The following is a 27,619-nucleotide window of genomic DNA, read 5'->3' as shown; positions in this document are numbered from 1 at the left end:
ATGATGTATTTTGCACTTGACTACCTAAGAAGAGCTGACTGATTTTTTTTTTTTCTGTTTAGGTAAATACCATGATTTAGAATGCCAGCTTATTCAGGAGTTTACCAATGCGCAAAAAAGGTGTGAAATCTCCAGAATGAGAGAAGTGGCAGCAGTTTTACTTCACTTTAAGGTAAATACTTAATTTTTTTAAAAAAGCTTAATATTTTAAATTAATTGTTGTACATTTAAGACTGAATTCTGGGACTTCTGAAACCTTTCTTTTGGTCATAAAACATTCTGTTTTTCTCATTTTAGTAGTAAGTGCTTCAGAATGGTCATTTTGAATTCTCAGTGATTTGAGAATATGTGTTATATCTTTTGCATTAATAATCTTAAATATCAGGCAACAAGAAATAATAAATTGCTATTTTAAATACCTATTATAGACTTGTGATCAAAATGTGTGTTGCTTATATTTCTAATTTCTCTGTATATATGATGATTGCTGTGGGCAAAAGTCATAATGAATTCAAAGGGACATTCAAGTTTAAGGATGAACATGTGGATAGAAATAAAACCTGTTTCCAAATTTCTTTGTAATAAATTAGCAAATGGAAACTAGTGCTTTGAAATTTAGGAAAGGAAGGAAAGAGGTACTGAGCATATGTCATCAACTCCTTCCTTCACTCTCCTGAGTCTTTTTTGCATTGGTGCTCCAGTTTGATGGGTGGATTGAGAGGTTAGTTTTGGGTTGATTTTGTAAAATGTTAGAATTTTTAGGGTTAATGGGTTTATGTCGAGTCCTTCCTCATAATGAGATTTTATCTGTTATAAAAATTCATCTTGCTCAGATATCATAATTTATGTGTTTTTCCCTTCCTCAGGGTTATTCTCACTGTGTTGATGTATATATTAAGCAATGTCAAGAGGTAATATTCCAGGGTTTGGGTTTTTTTTTTAAATTTTGTAGTATTACATGTTATTTTATGCTCTTTAAAGATGTATAAACCTATGAATTTGTTCTGCTCTTTAGAATGCTAATTTGAGAAGTGATATATTTGAAGATACAGCAATACTCTGCCAACGTGTAAATAAGCAAGTTGGAGATATATTTAGTAGTCCAGAAACAGTACTGGCCAAACTTATACAAAATGTATTTGAAATAAAACTGCAGGTAATTTTTAAACACTCGTAAGTTAAATAATCTTTTACTATGTTTATTTTGAGGGAAATATTCTCTGATTCAAAAGATTGTAGCTTGCAAAAGTTATGTGCACTAGAGGTCACCTCCTACTTAATTATAAAAAAAAAAGTACCAGTTATCATTCTGCTGTAAAGTCACACTGTCAGAAAGCTATTATATGCATTGAATTGTTTTCTAGTAGTAGGTATGGACTGTACAGAAGCACTTGCCCCTTTTTATTGTTTTACTCTCATAGCCAGTATTATCTGTTTTTGAAGTTAGTAACCTGGAATTGCAAACTATGATTGTTGACTAGAGTTTTTCTCAGTGTGAAGCTAACATCTCTGAGAACTGAATTTGTGATCTTGATCTCATTAATACCATACTTAAATTGAATCAATCAGTTCTGATTTTAAAAATTGGTGTATTTTATGAAGCAGTGTAGATTGTTTTGAAATGAAAAGTGTACTGCTGAGTTCTTACTTTTCTCAAAATCTTCAAAAACAAAGCAAGTTGCAAATTTTTTTTTAATTCAAAATGATATTGTGGTTTATTTTGTATAATCACTTGCTTTCCTGTATAGCTGTTTTGTATTTTTGAGTAAGGAAGAATATTAAACACATTTTAGTAATTTATGAGGAGAAATTATCTTAAGAAATTGCCATATTGGCTAATGTAGCAATGTTTTTTATGACTGCCTGTGTATAATCAATAGTAAAGTGCTTGTCTTCTCAAGGAGGGGGAAGGAAAAAGAGAATTTGGAATTCAAATTTTTTAAAAACTGTTAAAAATTGTTTTTATATGTAATTAAGGAAACTTAAAAAATAAAGTTATTAAGAAAAAAGAAATTGTCATATTTAATGTATATTTTACATCTGGGTTTCTGTGTGTGTAAATTTTTTTCTAGAGTTTTGTGAAAGACCAGTTAGAAGAATGTAGGAAGTCTGATGCAGAACAATATCTTAAAAATCTCTATGATCTTTATGCAAGGTATATACATATATATATATATGATCTCTGTACTTTTTAATAATATAAAGAAATTGTAGGTATTGTCATGGGAGGGCAGTGCATAGAAAGTAGCAGGTTAAAGGGAGCAGCAGTGTTATTTACTGTTTCTTAAAGTGGTTCATAGCAGCATTAAAGGTTCTTGTGGGAAAGGATCTGAGTATGATTAATATTCATATAAAATATGAGATTTCCCCCCCTAGTTTATGTGGAAGATTTTTTTAAGCCTTTTAAAAAACACTTTGCTGTAAGTCTTTATTTGAAAAGTATATCTTGTCTTCAAAATTGAATAAGAAAGTGTTATATGTATGATGAAGGACCGTCTTAAGTCTGAGTATGAGAATTTCTCCTCTTTTATTATTAGGGTCATTGCTACCCCTTATGATGAGTGAAGCTTTGTTCAGAACAGTCCTTAAATATTTTTTTCTTATGACAATTCCCCATATGGAGGCCAGTTCTCTAGAAGTAACTGATCAGAAAGTCTTTTTTCACTATTACCATAATTTCTACAGCAGTAGAAAAGGGAGTATTCATTTACAACAATTACTAGTGTCACATTATTTGTATTTGATAGTCCATCCTACCTCAAGTGCAGCCCTTTAGAACTTCTGATTACTAATTACCTAAACCATTCCATCCAGTTATAAGAAGTGTTAGTATGAAATAATTCACCAAAATTACTTGTAGAAATATAGTCCTTACTTTTGCTACAATATCCAAACATACATTAATCTTTTTTTCCTTCCTCCCTCTATGAAAAGAACTACCAATCTTTCCAGCAAGTTGATGGAGTTTAACTTAGGTACTGATAAACAGACTTTCTTGTCTAAGCTTATCAAATGCATTTTCATTTCCTATTTGGAGAACTATATTGAGGTGGAGATTGGTTATTTGAAAAGCAGAAGTGCTATGATCCTGCAGCGCTATTATGACTCAAAAAATCATCAGAAAAGATCTATTGGTACAGGAGGGTAAGTTTCAAAATGAATTTTGTATACACAAAAATCCTTTTTTCTGGGGGGGACTGAATTGTAGTTTTTATCATTATAGAATAGCATAGAATTTTATTTTGAAAAATTTTTCCTAGCAGTGCAAATTGGCATTTTCTCTTTGCAACATAGGATATTAAATAATTCCCAAGGATATAGAAAAGTTAAGTCCGGGGGCAGCCAGGTAGCACAGCGAGTAAGAGCACCGGCTTCAGTGTCAGAACGATCTGGAGATCGAATCCCGGGCTCAGACACTTAGCACCCACCCAGAAACACCTGGCCGTGTAACCTTGAGCAAGTTACTTAACCCCAATTGCTTAGGGGCGGCCAGGTGGCTCAGCGAGTAAGAGCACCGGCTCCAGTGTTGGGACGACCTGGAGATCGAATCCCGGGCTCAGACACTCAGCACCACACCCAGAAATAACTGGCCGTGTAACCTTGAGCAAGTTACTTAACCCTGATTGCTTAAAAAAAAAAAAGAAAAGAAAAGTTAAGTCGGTTGTCTTGCCCACAGTCACATAAGCCAGTAAGTGTCTGAGGCAAGACTTGATTCCAGATCTGATACCGAAGGTACCTCTCTATTCTATTGTATTATCCTTTCAACTTACATTTGAGCAAAAAGAGGTTTCCAAATAATATTGATTCATTGAAAACACATGTTACAGAATTCTTTTTGTCACACTGACTTAGATATATTAGTAGCAAAACCTCTTGAAATGTAATAGCTGCATACCTAGATGACGGTCATCTCCTGATAGTGTATCTTCTGGTAATGAGCTTTATTAAACATGGCTAGTCTAGTCCTAAAACAATAGATACAAGGTACCTTACTAGACCTGTTACTAAAGAGCCCTTTCTGTCATTGCTTGTACTGACCTAGGAGACTTTTGTATTTTTAGTCATTTTCTTCATTTCATGATGAGGCATCAGAACAGGAATGATGTAGAGGGCTGTATGCATAGTAAATGCATAATTAACATGTGTTGGATTGAATTAGCCTTCAGAAATTTTTTATGCCAAGGGTGGTATTCATGTTGATAAGATTTTTAATGACTTTTGGCTACAAAATTGCTCTGTAAATAAAATGGCAGCTATAATAGGCCTCCAGTCATTGCTAGATTATTATCTCATAGAAAAAATGGTTTTGTATAAACTTCAGCATTACAGCAATACCTCACTTATCTAGCAGTCTAATCCACCAGAAACATGACTGAAATCCAGGGGTGGGGGGGAGGGGGGAAGCTTTGAGTATGTAAACTAGTTGTCAGTAAAACATATATTTTATTCTTTTTATTTAAGTTTACATTTACAATGTAAAGAGACCTTATTTATTCTTTATGTAATATTTTTAATAAAGTTGATCATCTTTTTTCCCAGTATATAATAGATTAGAAGATATGTATATTTTAGAAATTTGTATACATCAGGAGATGCTGTAAATAGGAACAATGACCATAAGAATAAATGATAACTGAAACTTTAACAGCTAGAGATGAAACAGAACAAAACAACTATTAAGAACAGATATAAACATAGCATTCTGAGGACATTCAGTGGAGAGGCTATTTAAGCAGATTTTCCTTTCTCAGTAGTCCCTAAAGCATCATTGCATCACAGTTATAATAAAGGTAAGGTTGAATTATGGTTACTAAGTAATAAGGCAGAGAACTTTAACACATTTTTGGAAACTAAATAGTCAAAATAAGTTTGAGGACTTCAAAACACTGGAAAGGACATTAAGAGAACACCTTGTTGCATGCTTTTGAATTACAGATAAGGAAATTGGGACCTAGTGAGAATTTGATTGACTTGCCCTTGATCATACAGCTCCTTTCTTCCTGGAAGAATCAGAAGTAGAAAATAGAACTTTTCACTCCCACTTTAGGGCTTTTCATACCATCACATTTATTGTATAATATATTTATTGTAATTTTAAATTCTGCCTAATGGAAATATCTTTGTGTTATATGGTATTCTAGTATTCAAGATCTGAAAGAGAGAATCCGACTACGGACCAATTTACCACTTGGGCCCAGTATTGATACACATGGTGAAACTTTCCTCTCCCAAGAAGTTGTAGTTAATCTTTTACAGGAAACTAAGCAAGCCTTTGAAAGATGTCACAGGGTAAGAATAATTGCAGATTAATTTTGTACATACTATATTTCAGTGGCTCCTTTAGCACTTCAGTGTGTGTGCTTGCTTTTTTGATGTAGCTATTTGCACCTCCTCACCCTGTGCAAGTTTTGCACAGGTTCTTCTATAAATCTTAATCTTCAAGGATTTAGTCTACAACTGAAGACCTTCCTCTATAGGTCTCTTAACATTTATTCTATGCATGCCATTGCAGCTCTAGGGCTGTCTCATCTGTTATTTTTCCATTCTTACTAATTACATACTTCCTTGATATATTCAGGTCACTTCTTGTGCCCTAGTCATTTGTCATATCTTAAAACCTGCTGGCACACACCGTCCATCTCTCCACTTTGTTTTGTGTCATCCATAATTTTCTTTGGAAATTATAGTGTTTCATGCGGTCTAGACCACATAAATATTTCTGCTCTCAAATACAGAAAAAAATTGTTTTCTCTAATCCTGAAGAGAAATTGTAACATTGTTTTAGAGAATAAAATTAGTGCTAAATTGCTTTAGGAGTTTATATTACAGGACATTTCTTATAATTTTAAAGGAGACTCTGGGTCTTAAATTTAAAAAAAAATCTTTCATGAGGAGATTTTGGGAGCCAAGAAGACGGACTAAGCAATAAATCACTGTCCCTCTTCCATTCTCATCTCTGAACACTCATAAAACAGCACCCTAGAACAGAGCCTGGTACAGTGGAGTGACCAGAAAGATGGGTTGGAGCAGTGTTTTGAGCCAGAAGACTGAAAGGATTGGGATATAGTCCATATCAGATAAAAAAAGAGCACAGTCCAGGACGGGAAACATTCCAATGCTGCTCATGGCAGGCTCCACTTCAACAAACCAGTGGGAGATCCTGAGCCCTGGAGCAGTGGAGCAGACGACTACCAACACTGGGACCCACTGCAGGACTTAACACAGCTGGGGGACTCAGCAGGCTCCAGCTCAAAGAACCACTCTGCTGGCACATCCCTGGGCAGACAGGCATCTTTTTAGTGCAGCTCCAGTTGGGTAGGCATACTCCAGCAACCACACCTCCCTATGCTTCAGTGCAGCCCCGTGTGGGCAGTTGTCCTCCAACAGTGGGCACCCATGTGCTTCAGCTATGCCCTAGGTGGGCAGGCATCTTCCAGCAGCCAGACCTCCCTATGACTCAGCACAGCCCTGGGGAAATGCAGAAAAACCCCACCTGGCCCCAGTACATGCCAGACACCAACACAAGGACCCCAAGTCAGCACCAAATAAACTGCCAGAATCCTACTACCTCCAGCAGCCAACATTTGAGGCCTCAGGTACAGGTCTCAAGCCCAAAAAGCCTTCTTGGAAGAGTTTAAAAAGGATTCTAAAAGTTGAATAAGAGAGGCAGAAGAAAAATTGGGAAAAGAAATAGAAGGTATGCAAGAGAGAGTCAGCATCTTGGAAAAAGGACAAAAATTGAATGTAAAAAGCAATTCCTTAAAAGATAGAGTTGGCCAAATGGAAAAAAAAATCCACTGAAGAAAAAATTTAAAAAGTAGAATTGACCAAATGGAAAAGGAGGTACAAAAGTTAACTGAAGAAAATAATTTATTAAAAATTAGAATTGGGCAAGTAGAAACTAATGAGCGTGTGACAGCAAGAATCAGTCAAACAAAATCAAAAGAATGAAAAAATAGAAAATGTAAAGTACCTCATTGGAAGAACAGCCAACTTGGAAAATAGATCCGAGAGAGAATGTAAGAATTATTGGTCTATCTGAAAGCCATGATCCAAAAAAGAGCCTGACCAGCATCTTTCAAGAAAGTATCAAGGAAAACTCCTGTTACATCCTAGAACCAGAGGGTGAAATAGTCATTGAAAGAATCCACCGATCACCTCCTGAAGACCCCACGAGGAATATCATAGCCAGATTTTAGAATTATCAGGTCAAGGAGAAAATGCTCCAAGCAGTCAGAAAAAAATAAATATCTTGAAATGGCAGTCAGGATTACACAGGATTAGACTAGCAGCTTCTGCATTAAAGGATTGCAGGACCTGGAATATGATATTCTGGAAGGCAGAAGGAACTTTGTTTGCAACCAAGAATCCAGCATTTAATCTTTCAGGGGAAAAGATGGACATTCAGTGATAAGGGGACTTTCAATCATTCCTGATTTAAAAAAAATCAGAGCTCAACAGAAAATTTGATCTTCAAATGCAAGAGTCAAGAGAGGCATAAAAAGGTAAATAGGAAAGGAAAAAAAGATGTTATTCAGTAAGGTTAAACTGTTTACATCCCTACATGGGAAGACAATACTTGTAACTCTTGCAAACTGTATCTTACGACATTTAGAAGGGGTATTACATAGAGGGGGTGGGAGTAAGTTGAATTTGATGTGATAATAAAAATAGTTAAGGGGTGAAGAAAAGGATTGTACTGAAAGAAGAGGAAAGGGGGAGGCAGAATATGGTAAATTACATCACAGGAAGAGTCACAAAGTCCTATTACAGTAGAGGGAAAAAAGGGAGGGGGCAAGCATTGTTTGAACCATACTATGACTCAAAGAGGGAATAACATACACATTCAGTTGGTTATAGAAATCTAACCATACTCTTTAGGGGCATAGGAGGAGGCAGGAAAAAGAAAAGGGAGGGGGTGAATAGAAGGCAGGGAAGAAGTAGTAAGGGAAAGGGAAAGAAAAGGGAGGGGGCTGATAGAAGGGAGGGGAGATTAAAGGAGGCAGTGGTCAGAAGTGAGGGAGGAAAGGGTGAAAGAGAGAAAAGTATAAATGGGGGGAGAGGGCATTAGAATAGAGAAAAAGACAATAATCATAACTGAATGTAAATGGGATGAACTCTCCCATAAAACTGAAGGAGATAGCAGAGTGGGTTAAAAACCATAATCCTACATATAATATGTTTACAAGAAACACATATGAAGCATAGAGCTACAGAGTAAAGGTAAAAAGGCTGCAGCAGAATATATTATGGGTCAGCTGAAATGAAAAAAAAAAGCAGGGGTAGCAATCCTGATCTCAGAAAAAGTAAAAGCAAAAATCTAATTAAAGGAGATAAAGAAGGAAACTACATCTTTCTAAAAGTTACCACAGACTATGAAGTAATATCAACACTAAACATATGTACCAAGTGGTGTAACATCCAGAATCTTAGAGGAGAAGTTAAGTGAGTTACAGGAAGAAATAGACAGCAAAACTATACTACTGGGGGACCTCAGCCTCCCCCCTTTCAGAACTAGATAAATTTAACCACAAAAAAGGAAGTTAAGGAGGTCAATCAAATTTTAGAAACGTTTGAAATGGTAGAAGTATGGAGAAAATTGAATGGGGATAGGAAGGGATATGCCTTTTTCTCAGCGATATATGGCACCTACACAAAACCTGACCGCATAAAAATCTCACAATCCAGTGCAGAAATAGTGAATGCATCCTTTTCAGATCATGTTGTAATAAAAATTACATGTAATAAAGGGCCATGGAAAGATAGACTTAAAAATTAATTGGAAACTAAATCTAATCTTAAAGAATGAGTGAGTCAAGCAACAAATCATACAAACAATCACTAACTTCATCCAAGAGAATGACAGTAGTGAGACAATATACAAAATTTATAGGATCAAGTCAAAGCTGTTCTTTGGGGAAATTTTATATCTCTAAATACTTACATGAATAAAATAAAGAAGAGATCAATGAATTGGGCATGCAAATAAAAAAGCTAGAAAAAGAACAAATTTAAAACCCCCAACTAAATACCAAATTAGAAGTTCTGAAAATCAAAGGTGAGATTAATAAAATTGTAATTAAAAAAAACTATATTTAGATAAACTTTTGGTTAATTTGATTAAAAAGAAAGAAGAAAACCAAATTAACAGCATTAAAAATGAAAAGGGTGAATTCACCACCAATGAATAGGAAATTAAAACAATAATTAGGAACTATTTTGCCCAACTGTATGCCAGTAAATTTGACAATCTTAGCAAAATGGATGAATATTTACAAAAATATTAATTGCCCAGATTAATAGAAGAGGAAGTAAAATACTCAAATAACCCCATCTTAGAAAAAAATTGAACAGACCATCAGTGAACACCCTAGGAAAAAATCTCCAGGGCCAGATGGATTTACAAGTGAATTCTACCAAACATTTAAAGAACAATTAATTCCAATACTGTATAAACTACTTGAAAAAAAAATAGGCAAAGGAGTCCTACCAAAATCTTTTTATGACACAGATATGGTGTTGATACCTAAACTGGGAAGAGCCAAAACAGAGAAAATTATAGACCAATTTCCCTAAGGAATATAGATGTAAAAACTTTAAAATATTAGCAAAGAGACTACAGCAATTTATCACAAGGATAAGTTATGACCAGGTGGGATTTATACCAGCAATGCAGGGTCGGTTCAGTATTAGTAAAACTCTCAGCATAATTGACCATATAACTAACAAAATTAACAGAAACCATATGATTATCTCAATAGATGCAGAAAAAGCTTTTGACAAAATGCAACACCCATTCCTATTAAAAACACTGGAGAGGGTAAGAATAAACCGTTTTCCTTAAAATGATAGATGATAGCATCTATCTAAAACCATCGGCAAGTATTACATATAACAGGGATGAGGTAGAAACATTTCTAACTAGAACAGGGGTGAAACAAGGATGTCCGTTATCACCATTGTTAATTCAATATTGTACTAGAAATGTTAGATTTAGCTATGAAAAGAAAAAGAAATTAAAGGAATTAGAGTAGGCAATGAAGAAACAAAACTATCACTGCAGATGATAAAATGGAGAGAACCCTAGAGCATCATCTGAAAAACTGCTTGAAATAATTAATTTTAGCAAAGTTGCAGGATATAAAATAAGCCCACATAAATAATGGGCATTTCTATATATTACTGATAAAACCCAACAGCAAGAGAGAGAGAGAAATTCCATTTAAAATAAATGTAGACAATATAAGATATTTGGGGAGGGGAATATGTATGTATGTATGTATGTATGTATATGTAAGATATTTGGGAGTCTTCCTGCCAAGACAAACCTAGGAACTAAATGAACACAATTACAAGCACTTTTCACATAAGTAAAGTCAGATCTAAATAACTGGAAAAACATCAGTTGCTCATGGGTGGGCCGAGCTAATATAATAAAAATGACAATTCTACCTAAACTAATTTGCTTATTCAATGCCATACCAATCAGACTACCAAAAATTATTTTATAGAGCTAGCAAAAATAATAACAATTCATCTGGAAGAGCACAAGGTTCAGATATCAAGGGAATTAATGAAAAGAAATGCAAGGGAAGGAGGCCTAACTGTACCAAATCTAAAACTATAATAAAAGGTAGCCGTCATGAAAACTGCTTGGTACTAGCTAAGAAATAGAGATCAGTGGAGTAGGTTAGGTACACAGTACACAAGTCAGTTACTATAGTAGTCTGTTGTTTAACCCAAAGACCTCGGCTTCTGGGACAAGAACTCAATATTTGAAAAAAATTGCTGGGAAAACTGGAAAACAATATGGCAGAAACCAGGCATGGACCAACATCTTATACAGTATCCAAGATAAAGTCAAAATGCGTACATGAGTTAGACATAAAAGGTGATACCATAAGCAAATTAGTAGAGCAAAGAATAGTTTACCTGCCAAATCTATGGAGTAGAGAAGAATTTATAAGCAAACAAGATAAAAGAACATTATGAAATGCAAATTGGATAATTTTGAAAAGTTTTTGCACAAAGTTAATGCAACCAAACTTAAAGGGGAAGCAGAAATCTGGGAAATAATTTTTACAGCCAGGGTCTCTGATAAAGGCCTCATTTCTAAAATATGTAGAGAACTGAGTCAAATCTATCAATATAAGTCATTCCCCAGTTGATAAATGGTCAAAGGATATGAACAAGCAGTTTTCGAAGGAAGAAATTAAAGCTATCTATAGTCATATGGAAAAATGCTCTAAATCACTATTGATTAGAGAAATGCAAATTAAAACAACTCTGAGGTACCGCATCACACCTATCAGATTGACTAACATGACAGAACAGGAAAATGATAAATGTTGGAGAAGACATGGGAAAATTGGAACATCATTGGTGAATTGGGAACTGATCCAACCATTCTGGAGAACAGTTTTTGGAACTGTATCCAAAGGGTTATAAAACTACAATCTTTTGATCTTGCAATACCACTACTAGGTCTGTATCCCAAAGAGATTATAAAAAAGGGAAAAGGAACCTGTACAAAAAAAAAATTTATAGCAGCTCTTTTTGTTATGACCAAGAAGTAGACATTGAGGGGATGCCCATCAGCTGGGGCATGGCTGAACAAGTTATGAATATAATGGAATAATATTGTTCCATAAGAAATGTGGTGAGTAGGCAGACTTCAGAAAAACCTGGAAAGACTTGCATGAACTGATGCAGAGTGAGGTGAGCAGAACCAGGAGAAAACCGTACACTGTAACAGCAACATTGTGAGATGACTGACTTTGTTAGACTTCACTCTTCTGAGCAATGCAGTGATCTAAGCCAACTTCAATAGACTCATGATGGAAATTGCTACCCATATCCAGAGAAAGAACTATGGAGTCTGAATGCCAGACCAGTGCATACTATTTTCTCTTTTGGGGGAGTGTTTTTTTGTGTTTTTTTTTCTTATGGTTTTCCCTTTGGTTTTTCTTTACAACATGACTAATATGCAAATATGTTTAATATGATTATATATGTATAGCCTATATCAGATTGTATGCCATCATGGGGAGGGAAAAGTGGAGGGAGGGAGAAATATTTAGAATTCAAAATTTTATAAAAGTGAATGTTGAAAACTAAAATAAATTTCTAAAAATCTCTTTCCTTAGGGCTTTGCTTAGTGCTTTGGCATATAGTAAAAACTTATACATATATACATATACATATATACACATACACATATATATATCTATACACATTTATGTCTAATGATAGCCATCTCTAGGGTGGGGGAAGAAAAAAATGTTACATGATAACTTTATTATATATTTAAAAGGAATAGCAAGTTGTACATACTAGATTTGCAGTTCCATGTGCAATCATTTTTTCTATTTATTATGAAAATGCTTATTTTATTTCAGAATATAATAATTTTTTTTAATTTACTGTGTTTGAAATGAATGTGAAATCAAGATGTAAGTAAAGTATATAAAAATTACTTTTGTCATAAGGAAAATTAACCTTTAATTTTGGTTAGAATTGAGGACATGAGATTATGCAGTATTTTCATCCTTTTTGATATTGACCTCTCTCTGTTCTGCACACATAACATCCTGTGTCCCAACTCCATTCCTTTGCATCGGCTATCCATTCTGTCTAGAGTAAAGTCTTTCCTCATCTCAGCTTCATAGAGTCTCTATCTTCCTTTATTTTGAAACTTAGGAACCATCTTTGATGTGAAACCTTTTTGGATTTCTCCTTGAACTGCTAGTGCCTTTTCCTTTCCAAATACCATGTGTTTAAAGTGTTTAAATATTTTGCATATAATTGTACTTATTCACTTTATATTTATTCTTTGTGTGTATATGTATATATATATATATATATATATATACATATATATATATATATATATACTTCTTGCCTCCTTTAAATGTAAGCCTCTTATGAGTAGAGATTGTTTCTTTTTTGTTTATTTTCAGCTGCTTAACACAGCATTTTGCATATAATAGGTACTTAATAAATGCTTGTTGATTAATATCTAAGTCACAGGTATCTAATTTTGGGTTAGAATTCATATTCTATAAAGACAAAGGCCAAAAATCTTAAGGTAAACCTAGACCTTCTCCTCAAATCCCCAAATACAGGTTGAGTGAGGGTAAGAGGTGGATTATGCTTTGATATTTACAGAACAAACATAATGGATAATATGGTAATAATAGGAAACCCATTATTCTGGAGGTTTGTATATGGTGAAAACAAATAGGTTCAAAAAAGGATAAAGAGAAATTCATTTATGATAGCTCTTTTGACTGCCTGAGATCCTTATCATGCATTGATTTATAGTAGTTAGTTGGGTTTTTTTTTTCCTGTGGCACCCATAGTTACTTCTTGTTATTTGGTATTATTCGAAGTAGCTAGACAAGCAGTAACTAGCAGTTGCTAGTCATTTACTTGAGTTTATTTTGGACTTTTCCAGGATGGCCTTGTAAAAATCAGGAAAGCTATAGCTATTCCCTCTAGGGCAAGACAGATTTTAGAGCATCACAGAGATAGCATGTGTGTTAATGGTGAAAATTATTATTTCTGTTTTTGAAATTGATTTTCATTTTGTTATGAGATTTCCATCATTTGTATATGTTTATTTTTACTCTTATTTTTGTGAAATTACTAAATAATTTTGTTTCAGTTACTGAATAACTTTGTAATTGGTCATTATAATACTTTGTATTATGCTTTCTTGTGTTATTTGCTGTATTTTCCTTGACTAGATCGTAAATTCCATAAAGGTAGGGACTATGTTTTATTATTTTTAAGCCTCATAATCATTATGCTTTATCTTTCCTGTAATGTTAAATGAATTAATTTCATTTTAAGCTAATGTGGATTTTTTTGTTGTTGTTTTTAAAAGCTTTCTGATCCATCTGATTTGCCAAGGAATGCCTTTAGAATTTTTACTGTTCTTGTGGAATTTTTGTGTATTGAGCATATTGATTATGCCTTGGAAACAGGACTTGCTGGTAAGTATAATATCTTGTCTTTATGCATAGTAGTAGTTAAAAGTATTAGAAATACTATACATTTTTGTATATGGAATCTTTACTTTTAGACTTACATGATGTAGTATGCTAAAATGTTTTGGGTTTTTTTTTGGTTGTTGTTTTTTTAAGCAATCGGGGTTAAGTAACTTGCTCAAGGTTACACGGCCAGCCATTTCTGGGTGTGGTGCTAAGTATCTGAGCCCAGATTTGATCCCCAGGTCATCTCAACACTGGAGCTAGTGCTTAAAATGTTTTTGAGAAGTACAATCATCAAAATTGTGTAATTTAAAAAAATCATTAGTGTAAGTTAAATCTGAAATGCCTTGTTATAAAATGATTAATGATCTGAATTTTAATAATATTTGCTGTGTTATCTTGAAAAATGTGATTTACTACTCTTTCTACTTAAAGTAGTAGGTGTTAAATGCATATTTCTTGATCAACTGTCTAACCAGATACGTTTATAATGGTTCAAAATTTTAATTTTTCTTAATAGCTGATTTTAATATGCATTCATTTACATTTTAGGAATTCCTTCTTCAGATTCTAAAAATGCAAATCTCTACTTTTTGGATGTTGTGCAACAGGCCAACACTATTTTTCACCTTTTTGACAAGCAATTTAATGATCACCTTATGCCACTGATAAGGTCAGTCAAATCTTTTAATTTATATTAGTGATCATCTGCTCCAGTGGGTTGAATTATTTCTACACAAATAAGAGGTCCAGCTTTATATCTTGATCCTGTGAGTGCAGATCTATATGCTCAGCTGTAGCCTCACAGCTCAGTCACTCTCCCATATTATCAGGTCCTATCATCAGCTTCCTGAAGGACCTTTTCAACTGAGTGACCTGAAGGAATTTCAAATTGAATATATCTAAAACCAAATTCATTTTCTCTGAAACCTGTCTCTCTTCCTAATTTTATTATTTCTGTCAAGGGTATTACATCCTTTCTGTTACCACATTCATAATCCTAGCCTCTTCCTATACAAGACAAGTCTTGGTGAAGTTTTAAACTACTAAACCTTAACATTTTACTAAGACTTTTAGGAGACCCTCTATATCCTATAGTTAGTCATTTCAACTACACACTCTACTCATGAGTTACTCACTCTCTTTTCCTGTTGCTGTTCTTCAGTTACCAAAACCAAGCCTTGGATTACTCCTATTATCTTCTGCTGAATGGAGCTGGAAGAAGTAACAAAACCCTTTTGACTGGGTTCATAATTTATGTTAACTGTCTTCTCATGGCAGCAAAGGAATCCTTTTATTCCTTCCTGATTGATTCCTTATCAGTCTTCATAGGAACGCTTTCAAACTGCTCCCCAAATCTTCCACACTTCCCCTTTTTCCACCTTCTTAATTAAGTACCCTCACTACTTTACTGAGAAAATGTAGACCATTTGCTTTGAGTTCCCTCTTCTCCCCTTCTCTTCATCTCAAAAAAATTTTTTGACCCCTATTCTTTGTTCATGTCCTACATACAGAGTGATGTGACCCTTCTCTTTGCCAAGATCAGTACCTCTTGTGTGTTGTTTTGATAACATCTCATCTAAGCAAATTGCCCCTCAATCATCTCTTTTATCTTTAATCTTCAACCTCTCTGTATCCATTGGTTCCTTCTGTACTGTTTTCAGACATGCCCAAGTCTCTTCTTCCTTAAAAAATCTTCATTAGAACCTACTGTTCTCTCAGGCTGCCATCCTAAATCTCTTTTCCCCATCTCCCTTCTCTCTTTGAACTGATTCTCCCCCTCCCCAGTGCCTGGAAGGCACTCCCTACTCATCTCTACCTTAGGGAATTCCTCTTGTCCATCAAGAAGCAGCTAAAGCACTACCTTCTATGTAAAGTATTTCATTATTCCCCTCAACTGCTCATGTCCTTGTATTTATTTAATCTTTATATTCTTTAGATGCTTGCTGCCTCTCCCATTTGACTGTAAGCTTCTTGAGATTAGTTTTTTCCTTCCATTTTTTTTATATTTCTATGCACAGTATCTGGTACATAGTAGACAGTTAATAAATGTTCTTGATTGATCCTCAGCTCAGGCTTCTTCGCTTCTCATATCCAGTCATTTGACAGATCTTGTCAGTTTTATCTTCATAACATCTCTCACATGTACTTTCCTCTCTGTACTCAGATTGATGCTACCCTAGTTCAAGCTCTTGTCACTTCTTATATGGACTGTTATAATAACCTGCTAACTGTTTTCTCTGCCACAGAGTGTTCTCTTCTCCAATCCATTGTCCACACAGCTGACAGATTAATATATCTAATACACGAGTTTGACTGTGTGGTTCCCTGTTGTTGCCATGATCAGATACAAACCCTTTATATGGCATTTAACACCCTAAATAATATGACTCTAATTTACCTTTCTAGGCTTATTATATATAACTCCCATACATCTGCTCTACAGTCCAACCAAACTGGTCTATTTGCTGTTCCTCATAAATATGATGGATCTTCTTAGACAATAGTCTGTCTCTCATCTTCATGCCTTTACACAATTTTCTTTCTCCCCCATGCCTGGGATGACCTCATTCTTTACCTCTTCCCTTTATCTTTCATCAAGACCCTCCTTGATTTCTCCCAGTAGTTAGTGCCTTTCTCCTCCCTCTTCCAAAATTACCTCATATTTACTTTGTTTGCATCTACTTATATATACTTGTTGTTTTTCCCTATAGAATGTAAACTCCTTGGGTATATGGATTTTTTTGTTCTTGATTTTGTATCCTTAGTACTTGACACATGGTAGCCAGTTGATAAATGCTTATTCATTGATATTTTTTGAGATAGTTTAGCTGAGAGGCATTGTACTATGGAAGAAAGAGTACTGTACTTAAGAGTCAGAAGAATTGAGTTTGTGTCTATAGTGCCAATGTAATATTCACAGTGCCAATGGTCACTGTAAATATGCCTGCATAGTGCTCGATCACAAAATATAACAGACCCTCCATATATAAGACAGAAGCAAAACATTTATTCAGACACCAGAAAACCAAATCCCAAAACCAGTAAACTGATTCCATCATAGTAGCAAAGAAGTTAATAAGCCATAACAGCACAGAGAGCCACAGCTCTTCATCTTCCCACAAACGAACACTGTTACAGCAGTGGAAAACAACCAACATTTACTCACAAACCTAACTGTCTCCCTGGGATGCATCCCATCCTCCCTCCAGTCTAGCTGCTCTGACTCCCAGCTTCCTATGGACTCTGTCCACCCCTTCAGCAAACTCCTCCCACCACAGGCTCCATGTGATTACATTCAGCCTATTAGGGGGCAGGGGTATATTTTCAAAGCAGGAAATGTCTGCAAATTTCCTTAGGCTTATTAAGGGGGCAGGAAAGATCTTCAAATTCCCATTCCCATTACAGTCCTAGTTCTGCCACTTAGTATCTGGTATTATTCATATCTGAGTAAGTTATTTATACTCTAAACCTCACCTATAAAATTGGGATAATTCTACCTCCCATACCCCACCAGGATGTTACAAGGATCAAATAAGTTCCCTTTCTTTCCCTACCTCTTTTTTTCCTCTTCTTATTTCTACCCCCTTCATCTCTCTTCCTCACATATAAAATTTATAGTGAATTCCTGTCCATTAACTCTTAGATCCATCTTTTCTTTGCTGTTACCATTGCCATGGTCCTAATTTATTCCATCAGTCCCTGGATTATTGTAACAGTGACCTAACTGCTATCCTCATCTCTAGTCTTTGCTGTCTAATACCATCCTCCCTCCCCTAATCAGTTTAATCTTTCCATGCAAAACTATGCTTACATCATTCCATTGCTCAAAATATCTAGTGTCTGCACATAATTTAATAAATAAGAGTCCATACTAGCATTCAGAGCCCCATATAATCTGTTTCCAAGATACATTAACAGACTTCTTTCATAGTATTCTCCCTCTTATACTCTAGATAAAAACTGTACTGCTTTCTTTCATACCATTCATTATACTTGGAATTCCCCACCTCCCTCAGGGGAGGGGTTGGGAAAGCATTAGGAAAATAAAAACTTATGCTTTTTCATAAATCTTAGTATCTTAGATTGAAAAGAACTTGGCTGTTCATAGGAGTTGATCCCTGGCTTCTAGATTTATTGAAATCCTACCCATCCTTTAATTCCTTGCCCAGATGTCACATTATTATGCTTTTCTTGTTAGCTCCACCAGTAAATGAGCTAGCTCTTCTCTGTGTTGTTAGAATACATGATTTATCTAATGAATAGATTTTAATGGTTCAGATCATTGTAGAGTGGCAAAAGACAAAGCATCCCCTATGTCTTTATTGATGTAATAAAAGTGTGTGTGTGTGTTGGGGGGGGTCAAGCAGTAGTATTAATTTTGATTTGGCGCTAAAAAGGAGATTGATTCTTCAGTTGTGTTTTCTCAGAACATCATATATTCATATAGCTATCAAAATATAAATATCTTTGCGAAGTAGTATACTATAAGTTATTCTACCAGTTAACATCTCAAAGATTGTACCACTGATAGTTTCAGGATCACATTCTGAAAAATCACTCCTAGTGTTTACCACAAAAGAGAGTCTTCCTGTCATAAGACTTGTTTAAACCATTGGGCCAAATACCACACCCTCCCTCCCTTCTTCTTCACCTCCCCCCCACATTCCCATAAGATTTTGATGAGATGTAGGTAACTCAGAAGGGAAATATAACTTCCAAGTTTTTTTTTTCCTTTCTCAGACTGAATCCCGTTTCTGATGTCATAAGCTAGCACAGTTTCACTGTCAACTTCTTAGTCTCATTTAACAGTGATTTCCTTTGATTTTTGAATAATATAGCATGATTTTTTGTTTCAAGAATTTTTTCTCCAAGGAGTAAAACCAAATAATTCTGGTAATTTAAAAATTACTTTGATAGCGAATCTGAAACCTTATTTATATAGGTCAGTGTAGGTATTTTTTCTTTTCAGTAATAAGAGATCAACCTTTCCATTGCATGAGACTCCTGCAAATCTATCCCATAGAGTCCAACCAGCATCCTAGAAGCTTTTCTCCAGCCTTCTTGACAATGTGTAGATACCATTGTAGCATTGCAAGCTGCCAGAGGACACCACATATATTTACTGTGTTACTAGCTCTTTTATTTTCACTGTCACACATTTCTCTGGTGACACTGTGTTGTTTCTGTTACCTGGTTCCTTGTTTGGATTGTTTCATCTTACTTATGCACACCATGCATCAATCTACTGCCCTTTGAATGATTGTGCTTTTAATTTGGAAGGTCATTTGAATTACAATTTTCTTGAAAATTAGATATTTTCATATTAATTTCATTTCATATTCACTTACTGTTATTTAGTTATATAGAGCCTTGCACCTAGCCGTAGTCTCTCTGTAAATGCTATAATTTGGTGAATGGGAAAGAATATTCATTGCATCTGCTTAATGTTTGGGTATTTTTGGGGGACAAGACTAGAATATTTTTAAAAAGCAAGATTTTAGATTTTTTCAAATAAATAATAATACTGAATTTTTTTTTCCTTAAATATTTAATAGCTCTTCTCCTAAGTTATCTGAATGCCTTCAGAAGAAAAAAGACATAATTGAACAAATGGAGATGAAACTGGATACTGGTATTGATAGGCAAGTACTGACAATTTTTTTTCACTCTTGAACTGTTATTTGCATAAGTTGTCAATATTTTTAATTTTGGAAAATTAAGAACTTATTTTTAACACAATTGCAGTTGAAAGCGCTTTGTCTTTTATTTCCTAGTAAAGGCTACTTCTAAGGTATGCCTCTAAGAACATCCTGCTCTCCCCTTCAGAAAAAAAACAAAAACCAAAAACTCCTCTATGACATTTTTAAGAAGATGATTTAATTTGCACCTTAAATTTGCAGTATTTTTTTATATATATTTTGAGCAAACAGGAAAATGAATTCCTTAAAAGTATCCTGTGTATTTGGTGATTGGTAGAGAGCAGAGAACAAAAATAAGTTCCAAACTAAATTTCAGATTTGTGATCTCTTTTATACCACATAACATCTGGCATCCAAGAAAAGAAGTAAGACAATATACTTAGGACAAATAGACCGCATTAGTTTGACAGAATTTTGGCTTAGAAGAACCTTTATAAATAATCAGTTCAGAGTCTGCTGCTTTTAAATTGGACCATAACAAATCTAAGAGAAACTATAACACTGTAAACTTTACAGTTTTGAGTTATCTTCCCTGACAGATTTATTCTGTAGTCTAAACTAAAGCCCTCATGTAACAAGCAAATGAAATCCTTTCCTCTTCTAAGAAGAAACCAGACCGTAGTTATCTTTTATATAAAAATTTTCCTATATATAAAAAAAATTTTATTAAGTCACTTCCCAGCCATCTTTCTCTATAAGTAATCCTACTTCTTTACAAGCTTTCTCTATAGGTATTATTCTCCAACATGTTAATTGTTTTGGTTTCTTGTATACTGTTTTATTTGTTCATGCTTTTAAATTTTCCCCCTTTTGTGCCATTTACATTTAAAAACTAAGATGTCTAAGCTACTATCTGCCTGCTAAGTGGATTTGCTCCAAGTGGTGGTCAGGTTGATCATACGCAGGATCAGTGACGGCATCTCACATTTTAGTGACTCTCATAATCAAACATAAAATATAACTTATTTTGGACATTATATTTTATTAGTCCTGTCTGTGTCATTCTGTGATTGATATTGCCCTGATCAGCTAAAATTCTTCTTATGCAAGTGCTACTGAAAGCTAGATTCTCTCATGTGCCTTATCTTTCCTTGTGTCTCCCAAGTAAATATTCTCTTCTTTTCAAAAAGTAACTTAGAGCCTGATGATGCCTCGTTCTAATTTATATTACTCATTTCTAAGACTCTTTACATTGGGAGAATTTCTCTTTCATCATTTTAATTGCCTGTACAACTTTATATTCATTATCAGTACATTCTGCCTTCCCCGCCCCCTTTGAATCTGTATTTGAAGCTGTATAGATGCAGAAATTTAAAGTTCAAAGTCTATTCTAGTATGATTTCATTTTACAGATAAAGAACTGGGGCCCAGATACGTTATGTGACTTAACCAAGGTCACTTGTTAGTTGCAGAGCCAGAAATAAGTTCTGGTTTTATATACCCTTTCCACTGATCTGCACTGCCACACAGTGCATTTTTTTTTCTTACCAAACACTTTAATTTCATGTTTTATTGTTACAGTTAAATTTTGATCAACTAGAATCCTCATTAATTGAATTTGGTTTTATCACTTCACTAAGAGGTGAGAAATAAATCACAGGAAATCAAAGAGAGATTTAATTATTGTACAGCTACTAAACTGTACTTATTAAGACAGAAAAGTAGACACTTCAGGGTGATTTTATCAGTGCAAATTGAAATAAAAAGATTTTCTTTTCACGAATAGGATATGTGAACAAGGGCAGGGAAGTTCTAACTTTGAAAGAGAGGGAATGAATTGTTCCCTATTTAAAAGCGTTTTAATCCTTTCTGCCTAATTCCACTTCTATAGTGATGGTTTTCTGAATTATATGACTTTTGTCTTAAAATATTGTGCAAATAATGACTTTTTCTCTTTTCTAAAGCAAGCAAATAATCAAGTTGAGATAGTTTAATTTGTAAGCAGCTTTAATAATTAAAAACTCAAACATTGTTTTTTCAACGTTGAAGGACATTGAATTGTATGGTTGGACAGATGAAGCATATCTTGACTGCAGAACAAAAGAAGACTGACTTTAAGCCAGAAGATGAAAATAATGTTCTGATTCAGTATACTAATGTGAGTGATGTTAACTGTAGCTTTGTTAATGATTATAGGTACTTTGAAATACTTTTGACAAATACTCTGATACTTTTGAAAGATAATATATATTTTAAAATATTGTTGTAACATAAAATTTTCTTCTATTCTTTGAAATTAGAGCCTCTTTTTTTTTAATTGATCTGATAGTTTTTCCATATTATAATTGTATGAAATTTTTTCAGGCATGTGTGAAAGTCTGTGGTTATGTCAGGAAGCAAGTAGAAAAGATAAGAAATTCAATGGATGGGAAGAACGTGGATACAGTTTTGATGGAATTTGGAGTACGTTTTCATCGACTTATTTATGAACATCTTCAACAATATTCCTATAGTTGTATGGGTGGCATGTTAGCAATTTGTGATGTGGCTGAATACAGGAAATGTGCCAAAGACTTCAAGGTAAGCACAGCTATTAAACTTTGTAAACAAGTTCCTAAAATGTTTCACCCCAACAATTTTATTTTTTTAGCTTGTTGTATTTTCTCTGATCATTATAATGCATGTTGTTAATGAGATGAAAATTTCATTACAGTGGATATCGTGACCTTAAAAGAGCAGACTCTTCAGTCTTTTGGCTGATATTTTCTGAATATTTTGTTTGTATACTTGATTTCATTTAGGCCTAGCCTTTTTTCAGGTCCATATGTCCATGCTGATATGCTTGACTGACATACAATAAGTATTATGCATCAGTAAAAAAATCCCTAATTTAATTAGTGTTTTTTCATTATTTCTTCTCTATTTTTTAAAAATTTCTTTTCAGTACATTTTAAAATCATTATCTTATGCAGTTTTCAACTAATTGTTTTTCAATTCATATTTTTCCCTTTAGTCAGGGAAAGGGCACATTTAATCATAACTAGTGCTATTCAATAAAAATATTTCTGTGAATGATTATGGTTGATATTAATTGTGAGTCTTTGCAAAGAATTAAAATTTATTTAGAAATCTTTGTGCTTTGAAGTTTGAGTTGCTTTTAAATATTCTCATTTACCACAAACAAAACCCTGATTGTTACGTAACTTTCTTATGAGGCGTAAATAATTGAAAATAGCTGTTCAGTCTTCTCATCAAATTGGTATTCATTCTCTTTAATAATTTTTTTCTTCTCTCTCAATTCAGATTCCACTGGTATTACAGCTTTTTGATACCCTGCATGCACTTTGCAACCTTCTGGTAGTTGCCCCAGATAATTTAAAGCAGGTCTGCTCTGGAGAACAACTTGCTAATCTGGACAAGAACATACTTCACTCCTTTGTGCAGCTCCGGGCTGACTATCGATCTGCCCGCCTGGCTCGGCACTTCAGCTGAGGTTGAGTTCAGAAGAGAAACTTGATGTACTTTGGCCAAGCCTTCATTTTTAGAAAGCACAGAGTATTCCTTACTGAAGAGCCACATTTTTACAGGAAAATGACTTTTCAGAACAATATGGCAGCCATATAAATTTTATTGGGGGAAATGGAGACTGACAGTCACATTTTGCAATTTTTCTCTAACGATTTCAGCCAAACCTCATATTGTAAATTTCTTGTCACTGTTTTCACTGTGTGAGTTATTTATGTGGGAAGGCAAATAAGATGTTACCAGCGTTTGTCTGTTCTTTATCCAATTCCATGTAGTGACTTTAACTATGATGCTTAGCACAGGTTTAAAGCTGACGCCAAAATACATTTGCTCATCAGTTTTAATGATTTCTTCACTACAACCAGTCATTAATCAGATTCAATTCTTTTAGGTGCTCATATGTAATTTTCCATTATCAAACATGTTATCCTACTTTCTGAGTACATAACACTAATCTAAAAACGATATAATAAACTAAATTGGTGAAGCTCTTTTATATAAACATTAGGGCACTTCAACAATATATTTGCTTTTGGTTAACTCAAGAAGGTTTACAATATCTTGTTTGGTACATAAATCTTAAACATGTCCTATCAAGAAATATATAGCCACTCCGTTTTAGATTTTGTTACTCTAAGGTATAAGGTAGGGGGTATCTTTATAGAAAGGACTACTTTTTTATTTTAAAATTATAAGGGAAATAAGAGGATGAGATATAATTTAAACACATGAAAATGTTCATTTTTAGGAGTAGTGCCGTTTTAAAGATTTCTATCTTTAAAAAAGAATGAATATTCAGAAAGTCTATCCTCCATTTGAAGTTGAATTGAAAGTTCGTATGCAACCAGCCAACTAATGTTTGAGACAAATTCACTATCAGAACTGGTGGCATAGACCCCGTAACTTCTGCCTCTCTCCTTCCTTAAGGTATTTCTGAAATGGATTCCTGTTGTAGACAAATGATTGAGCCAACTTAATGTAGTGATAGTAAATTAAAATACTTAGGATAGGGGCGGCCAGGTAGCACAGCAAGTAAGAGCACTGGCCCCAGTGTCGGGATGACCTGGGATCGTATCTGGGCTCAGACACTTAGCACCCACCCAGAAACACCTGGACATGTAACCTTGAGCAAGTTACTTAACTCCAATTGCTTAAAAAAAAAAAAAACTTAGGATAGCTTTGCCACCAAGTGGAAATTTAGAACATAGCTGAACAATTGCTCTGCTTAATTGAGAAGAAAACATTCTATATTGGCCTGTTTCTTTTACTAATCTCTGTATTCTGTTCCTAGTCTTTAAGGAGTAGAACATCTTCAATATTTTAGCTTATGCTAATATCCTTTAAAACAACCACAGGCTTTTCCATTCTGTTTTTAGAAATAGGTTATCTTCTGAAAAATCTGGTATTTCTTAACATTTAGTTTTCCTTACCCAAATTCTTGAAATTTCTAAACCCTGGGGATAGATATAATGTGAGTCACTATTGACTGGATTGTCTTCATTTTGTTCTTAGCACAGTATTATCAGGGTAAGCAAGGGAAATATAAAGTATGCCAGATTTTATGAAATCATTCTGGGAAGCTGGCAGCTTTAAACAGCTGTATTGTTCTGTTTCTTAGTGAAGACAGAGCCACAGCAAGTTTCGGATAAAGGCACATAAATGTACTATTGCCATTTTAGAAAGCTTTGATATGAATTCAAATGATACCTCTGTTACTTAAAGCCAACAATTTTAAAGCATTGGCTTTAATGGCCACTTAAAAATCTTTGTATACTGTGTCAATTTGTAAACACTTCAATTATTAACTAAAACATTAGATGTCATTTTAAGACTTCAAATCATAGTTGTGCTTCAGAATTATTTTCTATGTTTGAGTTCATTTTAAAAGATGTAAAATATACCGTATACTTGTTTAAATATTTTGTTAGCTGTATTTTTCATGTTTGAGTTCTGTGCAATATTTTCATTATATCCATTATAAAGATAGTGACAGAAAACCCACAGTACTTAAAATTTAGACATGTAAACGTCCTTGCTCAATAAAAATATTTCGTAAACTTGTTTATTTCATTTCTCCATTCTTTTAAATATTTTCATATTCCACTTGATAAATTACTTCTATTAAAGATAATTTTAAAGTACTTTTTCTGTAGGTTTCATAGCTTAAATTTTTCTAACATTAACTTTCATTTTAAAAGTCAGGTTCCAGACATATTCCAGTCTTTGGGAATTCAACTTCCAAATTTGTCTTTAAAGAAGAAAAATAAATTTATACATATTATACAAATAATATATATTCATTAACTAAAACTCGAGGCAATTTTTGTCATTTTTTACAGCCATCATATCCAAATGATGGTTGGGAAAGCATCTATACATTTAATTTTAAAATAATAATTCATTTATTTGGATAGGGAAATTTTAAGCTAAAATACCCATTTGAATGTTAAGGACTGTATTTTAGTAAGGCATAACTGTATTCATTACATAAACTTAATTACATTAAAATTAAGTGAATGAGTAAATTATTAAAAACTTTGAAATGAGATCCAAGTCACATATTTTCTGAAATGTTACTGTTTGAAGTGAAGCAGTTCAGAATCTGGAGAACAACATAAGTTTTAAAAGAAAGTCTGGATTGTGTAATGGAGACAACCACACACAATGATTGTTTCATAAAGAAGAATCATATAGTAATAAGAGTTGGAAGAGATCTCAAAAGATTATGTGACTCTTTTACACACAGCTTTTAGAGAAGTGTGATTGAACCTTTTAGGACATGTGGGTCTCTCCTTAAAGATCTCCAGAGAGAGAGTGACTAGGACTTTGTTTCATACAACAGTGGAATATTTGTAGCTCATGCTGCCTTTTCTGAGAAGTTGTAAATGGCAAAAAGTAAGAGAACTGCTGGAAAGTTAACAAATTTGTCTGTTTTCAACTGGTCCTGTTGTCTTTTCACAACTATCTTTCCATTAAATTGCTCCTCCACTTAATACACAAATAATTAGTCAAAAGTCTGAAAGTAGAACTATCTTCCCTCATTTCTGTAACTATGGAATTGAAAGGACATTCACACCTATAGACTAAAAAGGGAATTTAGGAGAATGTGAGTCTCAATCCAATTTTGAGATATCAGAAGCCTTGAGTCAGACCTATAAGGAAGGCAGTGTCAGTGTGAACTAGAGGAGTGTTATAGCAAGATTCCAGTGTATAATCCTTTGACTTCTGAAAGTTTGTATTTGGGACCCCTTTAATTTTTTTTTTGATTGCTTATTGTTTATATTGCTGTTTATTTACCATGTACTTTGAGAAAATGTACTGATCTTTATGCTATTGGTCTCTATTTCCAGAATGTAGTGTTTGATATATAAAAACTTAACCAGTTTCTATTTTAACATAAAAGTTAGCTCTCTTCCGTATCTGTACCTCCTCGCTCTACCTGAGTCTGCTATGTATGGAAGAATTATACTTATTTAGGTAAATGTAACTAATACAAGTGCAAGTTGGTACTGACTGAAGGCATGTATAATCTAGTTATAAAACAGAGCCTTTATTTTGAAGTTTCGTTACAAAACTAGCTGTTTACTGATGGATTTCTTTTTTAGTATTTACTATTGCCTCTCCTTGACATCCCCTCTTTCAGATATGGGTTGTGAATTTGTTGATTAAGTTTTGTATAGAATCCTATGACATATTTTCTTCATTCCCTAGTATGTACGATCATAGATTGTTTGTACTTATGACACATTTCCGCTATAATTTTTCATAATAGGTCATAAGTTGCAGCAAGGATTTCAGAGGTCCATCTTCTCTCTGAAGCACAAATCTCTTTCCCTCTTTTTTTTTTTTCTTTTTGTAGAGGGGAAGGCAGGACAATTGGAGTTAAGTGGCTTGCCCAAGGTTACAAGGCTAGTAAGTGAGAATGGATCTCTTAACACCATCTCTGAAAAGTAGTTATCCAGAATGCACTTGAAGACTTCCAGTGATGGTGAACTGTCAACCAAGGCGACCCATCCCACTTCTGAAGAGAAATGAGAGAGTTTGCTAATTTTTTCCTTATATCAAATTGAAATTTACCTCCTTTTTAGCTTTCACTTACTGGTCTTGGTTTTCTCTGATCAATTAACACACATGTAATCCTTCCACTTGATTGACTTTCAAATATTTAAAGCTAATAATCATGCACTTCACCTTCTGACTCTTTTCCCAGGTTAAATATCCTCAGTTCTCTCAACCAGTCCTTGTAATGCATGATTCCATGTCCCCTTATTTTGCTGGACCACCTCTGGACATGTTCCACACATCCTTTTTTCCCCATTGATCTTACATTTATTTTAAACATTTCTGTTGCTATCCTTTGTTTTAAAATTATCTTCATTTTCTGGCATATCCCTCTTTTCATTTACCATCTCTATAGAATACCATCTCTTGTAATAAGGAAAAAGGGGAATGGATGGG

At 34.1% G+C, this 27,619-nt stretch overlaps 1 protein-coding gene across 1 annotated transcript in view; it reads left to right on the top strand.

Moving 5' to 3' along the window:
* The window catches only part of EXOC5 (exocyst complex component 5), a 55,754-nt gene extending 30,533 nt beyond the window's left edge, over positions 1-25,221 (top strand). Inside the window, exons 7-18 of the mRNA XM_069092263.1 lie at positions 63-172; positions 867-911; positions 1,016-1,156; positions 2,073-2,155; positions 2,935-3,144; positions 5,142-5,289; positions 13,889-13,997; positions 14,547-14,667; positions 19,553-19,639; positions 21,686-21,794; positions 22,001-22,216; positions 22,940-25,221. Of these exons, the coding sequence (XP_068948364.1) occupies positions 63-172; positions 867-911; positions 1,016-1,156; positions 2,073-2,155; positions 2,935-3,144; positions 5,142-5,289; positions 13,889-13,997; positions 14,547-14,667; positions 19,553-19,639; positions 21,686-21,794; positions 22,001-22,216; positions 22,940-23,128 (1,568 nt within the window). The 3' untranslated portion in view covers positions 23,129-25,221. The remainder of the gene's footprint in view (positions 1-62; positions 173-866; positions 912-1,015; positions 1,157-2,072; positions 2,156-2,934; positions 3,145-5,141; positions 5,290-13,888; positions 13,998-14,546; positions 14,668-19,552; positions 19,640-21,685; positions 21,795-22,000; positions 22,217-22,939) is intronic.
* The last annotated feature ends 2,398 nt before the right edge of the window (positions 25,222-27,619 follow it).

Source organism: Petaurus breviceps, unplaced genomic scaffold (genome assembly GCF_028583685.1).
Source record: "Petaurus breviceps papuanus isolate PSGF00001 unplaced genomic scaffold, PetGlider_PUasm1.0 189, whole genome shotgun sequence".
Taxonomy (NCBI): Eukaryota; Metazoa; Chordata; class Mammalia; order Diprotodontia; family Petauridae; genus Petaurus; species Petaurus breviceps.
This window is presented reverse-complemented; position numbering and strand designations above follow the sequence as displayed.